This window comes from Onychostruthus taczanowskii, unplaced genomic scaffold (genome assembly GCF_017590055.1).
Source record: "Onychostruthus taczanowskii isolate IOZ18803 unplaced genomic scaffold, ASM1759005v1 scaffold95, whole genome shotgun sequence".
Lineage (NCBI taxonomy): Eukaryota > Metazoa > Chordata > Aves > Passeriformes > Passeridae > Onychostruthus > Onychostruthus taczanowskii.
This window is the reverse complement of record NW_024507546.1, coordinates 1,610,432-1,623,063: the sequence shown is the minus strand read 5'-3', so window position 1 is coordinate 1,623,063 and position 12,632 is coordinate 1,610,432. Positions and strand designations below refer to the sequence as shown.

Here is a 12,632-nt window from a genome sequence, read left to right as displayed (position 1 = left end):
AACGAGCTGCATTTTTTTTTTTAATGAAATTTAAGGTTTTAACAAGGCACAGAGTCAATTTGGTACCAACATTCTGATGGAAAGCTGTGTTTACTGGTAGGAAGGTGGATACCTTTCTCTTCCCTTTGTGTATGTACTTAGTTGTGCAGTTGCCCTGCTGAATTCCTTCAGCTTTCTGAAATGTTTTGGGTAGTACCTAAAAATCAGTCCAATATTCTGTTAAACACAGAAATTTTGTTGGTTAGGTAGAAATGGGTATGAGTAGGAGTCTGTCTTTTCACAGAGACATAAAACTATAGTAACACTACAGAGAGCTGTTGTTGTCTATGCACAAAATACCCACGAAAAAAACATTGGCTCCTTCACGGGTCTTTAGATGCAGACCAAAACACGCAGGAGTTCAGAAGAAAATATTCTGGCTTAGTTTATATTTGAGTATAATAACGATGAGGTTCTCTTTGAAAGCAGGAGAATAGAGTAACTGTTGGTTACCAGAGTTAACAAGAGAGTTGTCAAAGACCAGGGAGAGGCTGGTATTTGATGGCCAAGGTGACTTTAGAACAAAGCAGTCAATTGAAAATAAACAAGAGAAAAATCCTTCTCTAGTGGAATTTTAGGGCTGTAGTGTGAAATAGTCACACAACTCTGCATGAATTACTCTAAGGAGACACACTCAGCTAGGGATTTTACCAGGAAGAACATTTCACTGGCAGCAATTTCAGGAGTAAAGGGAAGTGAGTTACAATAAGCAATTGCCAGCAGTGTCAAACACTTTATTTTTATTTTTTTTTATTTTTTTATTTTTTTTTCTTGGTAGGTGTGGAGGTGGAATGTCATCCAGTAAGTACCAGACTGCAGTATGGGAATATCAATGGATGTGTGGCCGAAAAGGAGGTGCCCATTTCTCATTGTGAGGTAAATAACAAAAATCAACCCTGCTTTTTCTTTCCCTAAAGGAAACCTTTTCTTCCACCATGGTTTCACTTCAGTGAGTGGAGCATTAGTTGGAGCATTTATTGACTTAGTGTTAACCTCATTGGCACTTATTTCCTGAAGTAATTTGCTGATGCTGAATTTTCCCCAGTCAAACCAGCATGAAAAAAGGCACGTGTTAGATACAAAGGCTTTGTTCATCCCACTCTATTGCTTCCATTCCAGAAATTAATGACTCTGAAGTAGCTCTGTTAGGACTTTCTACTTTAAAAAAGAGGAATATTTATCTTCACATTTGTGAAGCTGATTTTCAGCTCTGAGTATGCAGTTAAGCACTGAGCCTCTGGGTCGATTACGTGAATTTAAATAGATATTTAGATAAATGGCATTTTAAAAGACCTTTAAACCCAAGTGCCAAGATTTGACTTGTGTGCCTTATAAGCTCTGGGATTCCTCAATTAGCCTTGGCACCAAGCTCTTGTGTTCTGCATGTTTTGTGTCTTCCATAATCAGATTAAAAATTTCATTTCCAGCCCATCTGGGTTTACACTTCATACGGCAACTTCCTTTTAAAACAGGAGCATAACTTCCCTTCTGGGTGTTCCCATTTCTGCTCTTTCCAAGATAAACAAGCCCCATACAAGGATTGTAATCAACCCTTGTGTGCAATCCAAGTTATGGCATAACTAATAATTCTCAAACTCTTGTCCTGTCTACAAAGTAAATGGTCCTTAGCCATAAAGTCATAAGTATTGATGTTTCTCCTGCAGAAGTCCAGATTTTACATTGGGAATAAACAGTGTTAAGTACATTTTTTCTGAAGTTGTCCCTGATACTTATAGGATATTTTAATTTAATTAGACTGGGAAATAAGAGCACAAAGCCACCAAGGGAAATGGACTCTGACAGAGTGTTATGTGGGGCCACTTGTTTTGACATCATGAAGGATTATAGCTAGAGGCACTGACAGCTTGGTCTAATTTAGTTAAGTGGCCAGACAAGCAGAACAAGAAATAATAGCACCAGCAGGGCAACAGTGGGTGTGTGGGTTGCAGCATTTGGGCTAAAGCACTTTCTGAATGCATGATAACCACATTTGCTCAGAAGCCAACACCATAGCTCTGGACATTCCCGTGTGAGATTTTAAATTCCAGGCTCTTTTGTGTGTGTGAGCAGTTTCTTCACCTCTCCTTTGCTCTGCTTATGCTCATAAGAAGTTACTCTTTGAGCAGCACCCTGCATTCTGGACCCAGGCACCTGTTCTGAGTTCATGTTTTCAGCAGAGCACAGAAGCTGGACAAAGTCACCCACAGATATTTTGAAGGAAAGAACCAGGATTCTGAGTGCCATGAAGCTCTGTTCAAACTTCAGCTCTCTTCTTTTTCCATCTAGGGCAAGTGCAGAAGCACCACCAGGTACTCTGCTCAGACAGGGCAGTGGGAAGACCACTGCAGCTGCTGTACAGCCACTCAGACCACCACAGTGACGATCCCACTGCGCTGTCCCAACGGGACCATGGTGCAGCACTACATCCCCTCCGCCTCGCTGTGCGAATGCCGTGCTCGCAAGTGCACACCATGAATATTGCCCAGAAGCCCAGCTGCTTAATCTGAAGCTTTATGATGGAGGAACTTCACAATGCAAGCCTAATTTTCTCTGTACACTGCCATATCCATTAGAATCCTGAAAAACTGTATTGACACAGCAATAAAGCTTACCAGCACAACAGAACATGATCTGATTCATCTTGGGGTAGATTGTAGGAGAGAGATTCCCTTCATTTCACTGTGGAAAATAATCCACATTATTGAAAAAAATCCCAAAGAACAACCACAAATAAATCGTGCTCAGAAGCAGTTGCTTATACTTAAAGAATATTTCCTAAATCATTTAGTGCTGTCTGCAGAGACTTTGCAGACAATTCCCCACTTCAGTCCTTAGTGACACACAGTGGACTTACAATTTTTTTGCTCTTTTTCCTCCCATTCTTTTCAGGAAGTACAGTAATTATGGGATAAGGCTTCAGAGTAAGAGTAGGATGTACACAAACAATACTGGTTGGGGCTTAGACAATCAAATATCTTTCTGCAATGCATATAGATGTTTCTCCAGAAGCTGAATGAAAAGAAACTGTGTGTTGAGGACAGACTGTGTAAATTCTGCAAGTCCTCAGAACATGTGTACAGGTTTAAGGACAGCTCTTACTTCAGCCTTTGCCCAGACCAAGTTGAGGAGAAAGCTCAGTGGTTATCTCACTTATTTTCAGGTGCCTGGACTTCACCTGTTGCATTGTTCCAAAAGTTGGAATTAATATAGATGCAGAATTTGCAATGGCAGGTTTAATTTAGTTATTGCTGCCAGACATATATTTACAAGGATCTAAATTCTACTTTGTCTAGTTGGGCCATGGAACACAAAAGATCTTCCAGAGTGTTGTTGGTCCTGGAGGAATCTTGTGTCAGTGAAGCAGTTTCACTGGGAAGTACTAATTTCTCAAAAATATGAGAGAGGGAGGACTGTTATTGCCATGCGTGTTTTTGAAAGACAAGAATTATTTAACTAACAATTTGAAAGTAATGAATGACACTTTGACATGATTAAATGGGTGAAAACATCTCCTGAACTGCAAGGAAAGCTCCCTTTGGGAACAAACAAAAACTCTTGTGCTTTCAACTGAAAAGGTAAGTTGTATTCCTTTTTTAGAGGAACCAGGCAGATCTCTGCTGCTGCTCTCTTGCCAGTCAGGATTCAACACATCCTGAATTGTGAGCCCTTTTTGTTTTTATTATGTTTTCAAGACAACCTTTATTGCTGCACAGTGTTAGAAGTGCAGGCCTTCCATGAATCTGTGTCTTCTGCTATAGGCCACAGTAACACCAGAGAGAGAAACCCAGTTTTAATTGGCACCAGCCACACTTGCTGCAGCAGATTTGTCACCAACTTACCTCCACCTTCACACCATTTCCTTCCTGTAGCTGCCTCTAGATATTAAGCTCCCTGACAGATGGATTTGGGTCACCCAGGTAGTCAACAGTACTTCTGAAGCTGAAGATCGCAATTCCCGGAATAGCAACCTGAAACATCAGAGAGGAGCAGAGAGAAGGCAGTGAAAGGCAAATGTCATCCTCTTCCACTTACCATGGCTGGGATGTCCCTTTGTTTCAGCCTGTGCCCTCACCCAGACTGACCCATCTTAGCACATGAAAGCTGACAAGATTGCAGCCTAAGGCTTTGTGGCTGCAGACAGGTCTTCTAATTAGATAATTAATTGTATGAGTCAGTGCAATGCAGCCCACGAGAAGAGCACTTACTGATTTTATTTACAGCAGGGTGTTCTGGGGACTTTGGTGTGGTCTAGATGTTGTTACTCAGACCTGTGTATTCTAAGCCCCCGTCATGAGCAAGACCAGAAGGATCTTTCCTTTTTTTTTTTTTTTTCAAAAGGATTTTTCCTTTTGTAGAAACAAACTGGCAGGGAAGAAAAAGCAGAAGGGAATGTTATACCATCTTCTTTAACAGGCTGAGGAGGTAAATACATTTCTGACTTGCTGGCATGAGATTCAAACATTTTCAGGCAGTCTGCCCCAAAAGAGCTGTCTGACTTTTGCCCAAGGAGCCAGTGGGCTCAGACCTGCTCTGTGCAGGTTTCATTGCCTTTCACACAGGCAGCTGCAATTAGTGCAATTTCAATACTTTCAGCAGCATTTCTCCCTGGCAGGAGTGAAGAGCATAGTTCTGCCTACGATCAAGTGTGCCAACACATCACACAGTACTCTACACCTGACTGCTTCATTGGTGTTCTGCAGCAGAAGCCAGGCTTTGAGGAAAATTGTTTCCCAAGTCATACATACTATTTGTGAGCCTTGATGGGTTTGAACTACCTTGGCCTTTACCTGTCCACCAGTGATTAGGGGCACATCCCACTGCTTCAGAGCACCAGCTGGATTGTTGAGTGTGCCATAGGATAGATTTACAGGAATGCTGAAGGATTTGGGGAGGAGTCATATAAGACTCCTTAATAATTCAAAACATCTAATCTCTCTGCTAAATTTACAGACTTGCAAGCACCACTCCTCCACAGCAGGTGAAACACAATCAGGTATATTGGTATTATTTGTCACAGCTCTGCATTATCAATTAACACCATACCCAAGTACCTCAGGAAAGACAGTGATGCTAAGATATGATTTTCTCTGTTGGAAAGTCTTAAAAATAGACTACTTCCATTCTAAGCAGCTGGATGTTACTTCCTCTCATATTGCTGTGTATATTATTTATTACCTGAGCTAAGTGTATTACCTGTAACACACCCATCCTTATGGCTTATAGAAGCTGCTAATTGGAACCTGTGCAGGCAGAGCTATAAGTCCACAGGGATCCCAGCAGGACCTGGCTCTATATTCCTATACTATTCCATAATTAGCCAGGATTTGCCTTTCTGGTTTTGAGCTTAGCTGGAGCAGCATAGATTGTGGATGGAAAATAGCAAAAGTTTCAGAACATTTTAATTTCCGTCTCCCTGAGATAGGTGTAGAAAGCAGGAGATTTGTTCCCTGTCTAGGAAACAGATTAATTGTTTTTAAAACTTCTGAAAGAAGTTCTGAGAGTACTATAAGATACTAGCAGGGTAAAAAGGACAAAGTATTTTATACCTGTTGATATTTTGGTTAGAAGATAAGAAATGCCATTTCAAAGTAGGGACCAAGAAGAGTGGGGGGATCTAATAAATTTAAAATCCCATACAAATTTCTTAGTTTTGCTGGGAAAATTTTACATCGCCCAGCCCAAGTTTTGGGAAACAACAGCTGCACTGCTCTCTTTATGTACACAGCAGGTTTGATAGCACAGCCAGGGTGCATAAGCACATCTCTCTGTGACAGAGACAACTTCATGACACAGTGCACTATCCTGATTTACAAGGTCATAGAAGCACTGAACTTTATTCAGGCATTGAATAAATCCATTTATCCCTGTCACACTAGAAAAACCATCGTAGTGTCATAAACAGGCTTAAAAAAAAGGAAAAGATTTGGACTCAAATTAGTTACTTCTCTCTCCAGTTATTATTAGCAGATAAGAGTCCTTTTTCAGATGGCATTGGTCATCAACAACTTTTCTTCCCTATATGTTGCTTAAATTGCAAGGTTGAAGGCTAAGCAGGATCCATCACCTGTTCTGATTAGACCATTGATTACAAGATAATCCCTTGAATATTTCATGCAGGAATGATGGTGCATCCAGGCACTGAGGTAACTTGAGTACTTGAAACAGAACCTTATAAAAAGCTTTCTGCACTTACCTCCTATCTGGGAGCACTCTGAAGCTTTGTAGATATAAAGACACAGAAACTACCTCCAAGACAATCTGATCCGTGAGTGCTGATTCTTTGGACAGAGCTGGCTCTGCTGTAAAGCCCTGGTTCTGCATTAGCCTTTTTCCTTCCTCACCACTGCCTTCTGGACAAAATATGCCTGTTGTTACCTTGCTTCTTGAGGTGTTATGGAGAATGAAGACAAAGTGCTGAAGTTCCAGCAAAGAATTGCCATGGCCTTTCAGGTCATGGGAATTTGGTCTTTCTCCTTTTCTTCCCTCCATGATGGTAATCACCAAACCAGAAGGTCGTGCTGATTAGCTTCAGTTTGTGGTTTGCTTAAAGCAGGATCAAGGCAGGATGGAAATAGCTGCTGGTGCTGTTCTCTCCTTAAGCCAGTGCAGAAGCAGATTGTGTACGGCATAGCCACTCCTATTTTAGCACTGACACAATTTCCAGCCAAACCTCCAGGCAACATGGAAACACACATGCCTGGTAAGTTTTTTCTCTGTTTCATTCTTATTGCTACCTATCAAGAGGGATAGGCCAAAACGGAATGGAGAACAAAGAAAGGAGTACTTTGGAAGGACTTCTCTGTCTTCTTTTAGTGAGGGGGAAGCAAGAGAAATCTGCAGCCCAGTTACATACAGAGAGCTCAGAGATAAAACATGCAGAGTTCACTTCTCCTGAAGTCTCAGAAGAGCAGCTGTGGGTCACTGTTGTGACAAATGTGGAAAAGACAATCACTAGGCAAATGCCTTGTGCTGGTCTTCTGCTGTTTCCCCCTGCATTTGCTGTATTGCAGTGCAACTGTGGGGAGTGAACAATATCCTTTTCCAGGAGAAAATGGGCAGCCCTGAGCTCTCAATTCCCATACAAAAGGAGCAAATCTGCTCAATGCATAAAACATTCATTCTGGAGTTCCCAGTGTATGAGTTTAGAATAACTTTCACTGCTGATGTTGAGTCATTGTTCTTTCGCTGTCGCAGTCAAAAGCTCTGTGGTTGTTTCCATGTTATCTCATTGTTTCTGGGGCTGTATCTCTGCTGTGAACTTCAAACCCCTTATTTGAATAATAGAAGGATAGAATTTGACCTTTAAATTTTAGCTATCTTGTATTTCTCTCTTTATAATTGTTCAAGAACTATTTAGGTGTTTAGTCCCCTGCTGCTCAACTGCTTGTATTAAAATCAGTCCCATAACTAAACTCAGAACTGGATGGTTCTCTTTATAAAGAGTATTTCTTCTCTAATCATATTTGGAGGTTGGAAGGCAGAGGATATCTGTGTTATGTACAGCCAAATGTAGAGAAATGCAACTGAGATTCTGAGTCCTACCCAAGAGATTCTCCTGCTGGGTGTCCTTGAGGCTCAGGACATTTCAAACCGAGTGTTGGCATGGGGTTCAGATGGGCAGATGCACCCAGGCTGTCCAGATTAGTCCAGCATTAGTCAGGGTTTGTTGTTTTACCCTTTCCTCCTGCAGTCTGAGAGGAAATGTGTGAGCCCTGAACACACAAGCTGCAAATTAAATGGCATTAGAGACAACCCAAATAGCCTTGTCTAATTCCTATATTCTTAAAAGGCTCTAAAATGGTGGTTTTGAAGACACAGTGGAGGAAATCATGCTTTACTATAGTTGAGTTTAGAGGAGATGTGCACAAGCCGTAATTTTGGCACGAGCCAAGCTTCTTCATCTACATTCAGAGCTGAGAAGTCATTATTTACTGGGAACCTGAAGAGCATAGGTATAACCATATTTTCATATATATATGTCCTTTGAAAAAGATGTTTGAGTGAAGCTACAAGGAAACAATAAGTTCAAGTAGGGTTTTTTTCATCCCTACTTGGGGGTTGGAGTTTGCCAAACAATGCTCCTAAATTGCAGATGTCTTGAACAGCCTTGCAGAGGAATATTCTTCTAACTCTAGTGTCCTTCAGAAATGCAGATCCTTTCTGATACTTACCTGAAAAGAGAGGAAGATAAATGAAAGCAGTTCCCTGTCTGTGCCCTGGATGACCAAACCACTCAGTCTTTCCACTTTTGGCAGTCTGTGCAACTTCTTTATGGTGGCACTTTGGATGAGGATCTGGGAACACAAATAGTAAGGTGAATTGCTGCACATGTGGGCAACCCTTAAGTTTGCAAAAAGCTGAGGCAAAGGAGTGCAGAGGCTGAGTGAGCAGGTGCTGACTGGCTGTGAATTGGAACTGGAGCTGGTCACTGACTTCTGTCCTAGAGGTACCTTGTCCTCAGAAGTTGTTTACAACTTGATGGAGTTTGACTTGGAGGGATGGCTCCCCAGGCATTTTTGTAGAATGAGTGTAGTTCCTGAACACTTGCTTTCCAAGTTGAAGTCAAGATTCTCTGTACTGCTGTTCTCTGAAGATACATATATACATGTAAATATACACCAAAGCTATGCATATGTGCATATTTAAATTTTTGTATATATTCATACACATACGCACACACAGAGCTTGTTTCTATCCATAGTAATTCCTCCAGAATGAGAACATGTAAGGCCAGATATCATAAAGGCTTACAGAGTGAAATGAGGTCAGGCTACATCTGAAGCAGAAGCCCCTGAGGCACTGCTGTACCAGGCTGGTCCTGTCAAATGTGGAAAGAATTCAAAACAAAATATTTTGGTTCAATTGGTCTAATTTGGGAAGTTGAAAAGCTTTTGGGAGAACAGGAGTCCTCCACATACAGATATGGCAATTGCATTTCCATGAAGAAGTTTGTTCTGTCAGGGACTCCCTGACTGCCTCACCAGTTTACCAGTGTTAATCTCAGGTTTGTGACACAGATTCCAGAGGTTGGGAAGCATAATGCAGATGAAATCATGTTGTAAATGAACTGCAGCTTTTTCCCTAGGCCTAGTTAAAAGGACTGGAAAGAAAAAGAGGTCTTTAATTGACTGTGTAAAGGTCTTGTAAGATATCCCAGACTCAGTCTGAAAATACTGAAGAAATATTGTGTGTGGCCTTCGGAAATGAAACCTCCACTTATTAATTATTTTTATTGGAGTTTCCCTCATGGCATTATTATGTGCTTCATTAAAGAGAGCCAATCAAAAGTCTGCTCAGGAGATCAGACAAGGAAGAGTAGTGAGTCAATCTGCTGGACTATTCAAGTGCTGCTGGACCCTAATGTGGTATTGATAGGAAATATAAGAATAATCATAACATTTCGGGGTCAGACACCCTCCTCCAAGCATTTTCTTCTTTAGCATTCTACTGTCTCCTCTCTCAGAATGTGGTGATGGGGAAGCAGTTTCAGTCTGAGTATAGGGAATAGAAGGGTCTCAGCTAAATGAGGGGGAAATACAACTTCCAGACTTAGCAGTACACAATGGATGTGGTGTCTCCCTGGATAGATGGGAGCTGTTATTTCTTCTTCCTGGAGAAAAGTCGTGACTAGACAGAGGCAGTGGTGTATTGTCTCTGTAGTGGTGATGGTGCTGACCATTAGACAGATGTGTACACATGTCTTCTCCTGGGTGTAAAACACTAATGCTGGAAGGACCAAGACATGGGTTTTCCCTCTAAGCGTTTCTCCAAGAGAATGAGAGTATGGATCAGTCAACCCCGTTTCAGCTGCGGCACCACTAGAGGGGGAAAGAGTATGAAACATTTGTGTGTCAAAACAGTTTCTGCATCCACTGGTTTTTATTAGCGTTTTTCACCATGCTACTGCCAGTATGGAATTGACCTGTTGGAGCAAGGAGGTCTCCAAGAGAATCAGAGGGATGGAGCAGCTCTGCTGTGAAGAAAGACAGTAACAGATAATTGGCATTGTTCAGCCTGGAAAAGAAAAGGCATTGGTGTGACCTCATTGTGGCCTTGCAGTGCCTGAAGGGAGCCCACAGGAAAGATGGAGAGAGACTCTTGGCAAGGGCCTGGAGTGACAGGACAAGGGGCAATGGCTTCATACTGACAGAGAGCAGGTTTAGGTTGGATATCCAGAAGAAATTCTTCCCTGTGAGGATGGAGAGGCCCTGGCACAGGTTGCCCAGAGCAGCTGTGGCTGCCCTGTTCCTGGCAGTGTTCCAGGCCATGTTGGATGGGGCTCTGAGCAAGCTGGGATAGTGGAAGGTGTCTGTGCCCATGGCAGTGGGGATAGAAATGAGATTATTTTCAGGTCTCTTCCAACCCAGGACAATTGGTGATTCTGTGATGATTTCCAAACCCTCCATTATTCTGCACTGTGACCATGTAATTTGTCAAACACAAGAGACGGGGAGCATGTCTAAAAATTCCAGACATTACCCTCTAAGACCAGAACATGTAGGTATAATCTTAGATATACTTGATGAGCATTTCACATGCGTAAAGAATTCTTTATGGAGAACGACCACGATCCACAAGTTTGACCCTGATGCCACTGGATCAGTTCAAATCACTAGAAATGAATAGTGTCTGCTGACGACAGTACCTCCTATTCTGTTAGGGAACCACCTGTACAAAACCTGCTCTATGTATTTATCTCTCCTTCTCAGACTTTGCTCTACCCTCCTCACTCCCAACTCCTAATGGACAGAAGACAGCAAAATCAGCAAGGGACTCTTTTTCAGCCTACAACAGCAAATACCTCACTGTTCCTCAGAACCGGACTTCCTGGCACAGAAGTGGGACCAATGGAGCTCTTGAAGCATCAGTGGTGTCCTACAGAAGTTCTGTAAGTAGGGTTTCATGTTCATTGCCCTAGGTCAAGTGCATTTGGGATTATGAAGAGGCTGGAAGCAGAGTGAGAAAAGCAGGGTGCATTCTCCTGTGTGTGGGTTAAATCAGAACAGGGAGAAGAATCTTTATGAGAAAAGTGATACCACACTCTGTGTAGAGCAAGAATTAATTTCTGCAGTAGTAATCTCACCAAAATTTCTGGATTGTTTACTTTAGCCAAAATCCTTCAGAGCAGGAATGGAGGGGGTTGCAGTGGCAGAAAAGGTCTGCAGGTTGATCACTACATTGGGTGTGCCTGTGTCAACCCTGAGTCAGCTGTGACCAGGTACTAGTGGGGGCTGGATTGGATTGATTCCCAGTGGAAGTGTGGTGTGGCTGTAGTGTTCAGAGGAGAGCTGTCATTAGAGGAGGCACATTTGGAATGTATTAGTATTGATATATTTGCTATCAGAACACTAGAACAAAATCATAATGAAATGCTGATCCTATCTTCCTGTTTTCTTATTCCTGGGTGTGATGGTTTCTTGTCTTGGAAATATCAAGAAGCAGTGAAAGCAGGACCAAAATTGGTCATTTATATCACTGTTTCTGAGTTTTACAATGGCTGTGAGAGGAGGAGAGAAAGATCTTGATAGCTCCTTCAGAGGCATTTTTGAAATTGTGACTTTTTGTGTTCCTCCATAAAAAAGTCTTCTTGTGCCAGAATGTCACATGGTAAGGCAAGCAGTGTGAATTTAGGGGCAGGAAATGTCTTTAGTGTAATCTGTGGGAATTTTGATTAGTTTTCCCTGAATTGGACACCCATAATTATGGGGATGGCACCTTGCTGCCAAGAGTGAGGAAAAGAGTCCATGGAGAGGGAGTCACTGTTAACTCTCCTCATCCCCTGTGTAACTCCAGCAACCCCAAGTGTTGCTATGGTGCTCTCTCTCAGGTGGCTAGGATGTGGCAGGTGGCTCCACACAGTAACAAACAGGAAAACCTTGGCGTGATTTTCACATTCTACAACCTCCTTGTTCCCTCTCCTGCTTCTTGTTCATAGTTCTTGTTTCTGCCCCCACTCTCCAGTAAGGGAGGAGAGGCTCCTCAAAGCTCATTTTCTCTAGAGCCAGCTAATGCCTTGCCTTGCGCCAGTGACCTGCTGTGGTGACATCATTCCTTCTGCACTGTATAGCCTGAAATTCTCTGGGAGGGACACTAGAAATCTGCCACAGGTTTTACCTCACTGGGGCAGAGATGGATCTGGAGAGTTTGCATGGGCTGCCTGTGAGTAATACACGAAAATGTATCTAATCAGGAAATGGGGAATTGCAATAAAATGATGTCTCAAAGGCAGTTTTATATTCTGCCACGATGTAGTGCTAAGTATAATTTTGGATGTGTCTAAAGGGACTGTATATATACTTTAGACATGAAGGATGTGATAAGTGTGATGTGCAGAACAGATTACTCAGTGGTAATTTTATGAAAGGATTAAGGACATAGCATACATGTAAAGCCAAGGCTTATTTAGTGACATGATGACTGAAAGCTGCTTTGTGGGAGACTAAGTGAAGCAAAACAATGAAAAACAAGAATCTGGTGATATTGATTAATATAATAATATGCCTGTTTACATAATGCATTCATAAATTTGTGTTGTTTTAACAAACAAGATAATTGCCATACAGCAAGTGGTTAACTTTGCATTCAGCACTACC

General features: G+C 42.0%; 2 protein-coding genes across 2 annotated transcripts in view; both read left to right on the top strand.

The window, feature by feature from the left end:
- The window catches only part of VWF (von Willebrand factor), a 118,944-nt gene extending 116,280 nt beyond the window's left edge, over positions 1-2,664 (top strand). Inside the window, exons 51-52 of the mRNA XM_041426849.1 lie at positions 818-915; positions 2,326-2,664. Of these exons, the coding sequence (XP_041282783.1) occupies positions 818-915; positions 2,326-2,514 (287 nt within the window). The 3' untranslated portion in view covers positions 2,515-2,664. The remainder of the gene's footprint in view (positions 1-817; positions 916-2,325) is intronic.
- A 141-nt stretch (positions 2,665-2,805) lies between these two features.
- Positions 2,806-12,632, top strand: part of ANO2 (anoctamin 2) — a 156,969-nt gene continuing 147,142 nt past the window's right edge. Inside the window, exons 1-2 of the mRNA XM_041426850.1 lie at positions 2,806-6,739; positions 10,749-10,927. Of these exons, the coding sequence (XP_041282784.1) occupies positions 6,721-6,739; positions 10,749-10,927 (198 nt within the window). The 5' untranslated portion in view covers positions 2,806-6,720. The remainder of the gene's footprint in view (positions 6,740-10,748; positions 10,928-12,632) is intronic.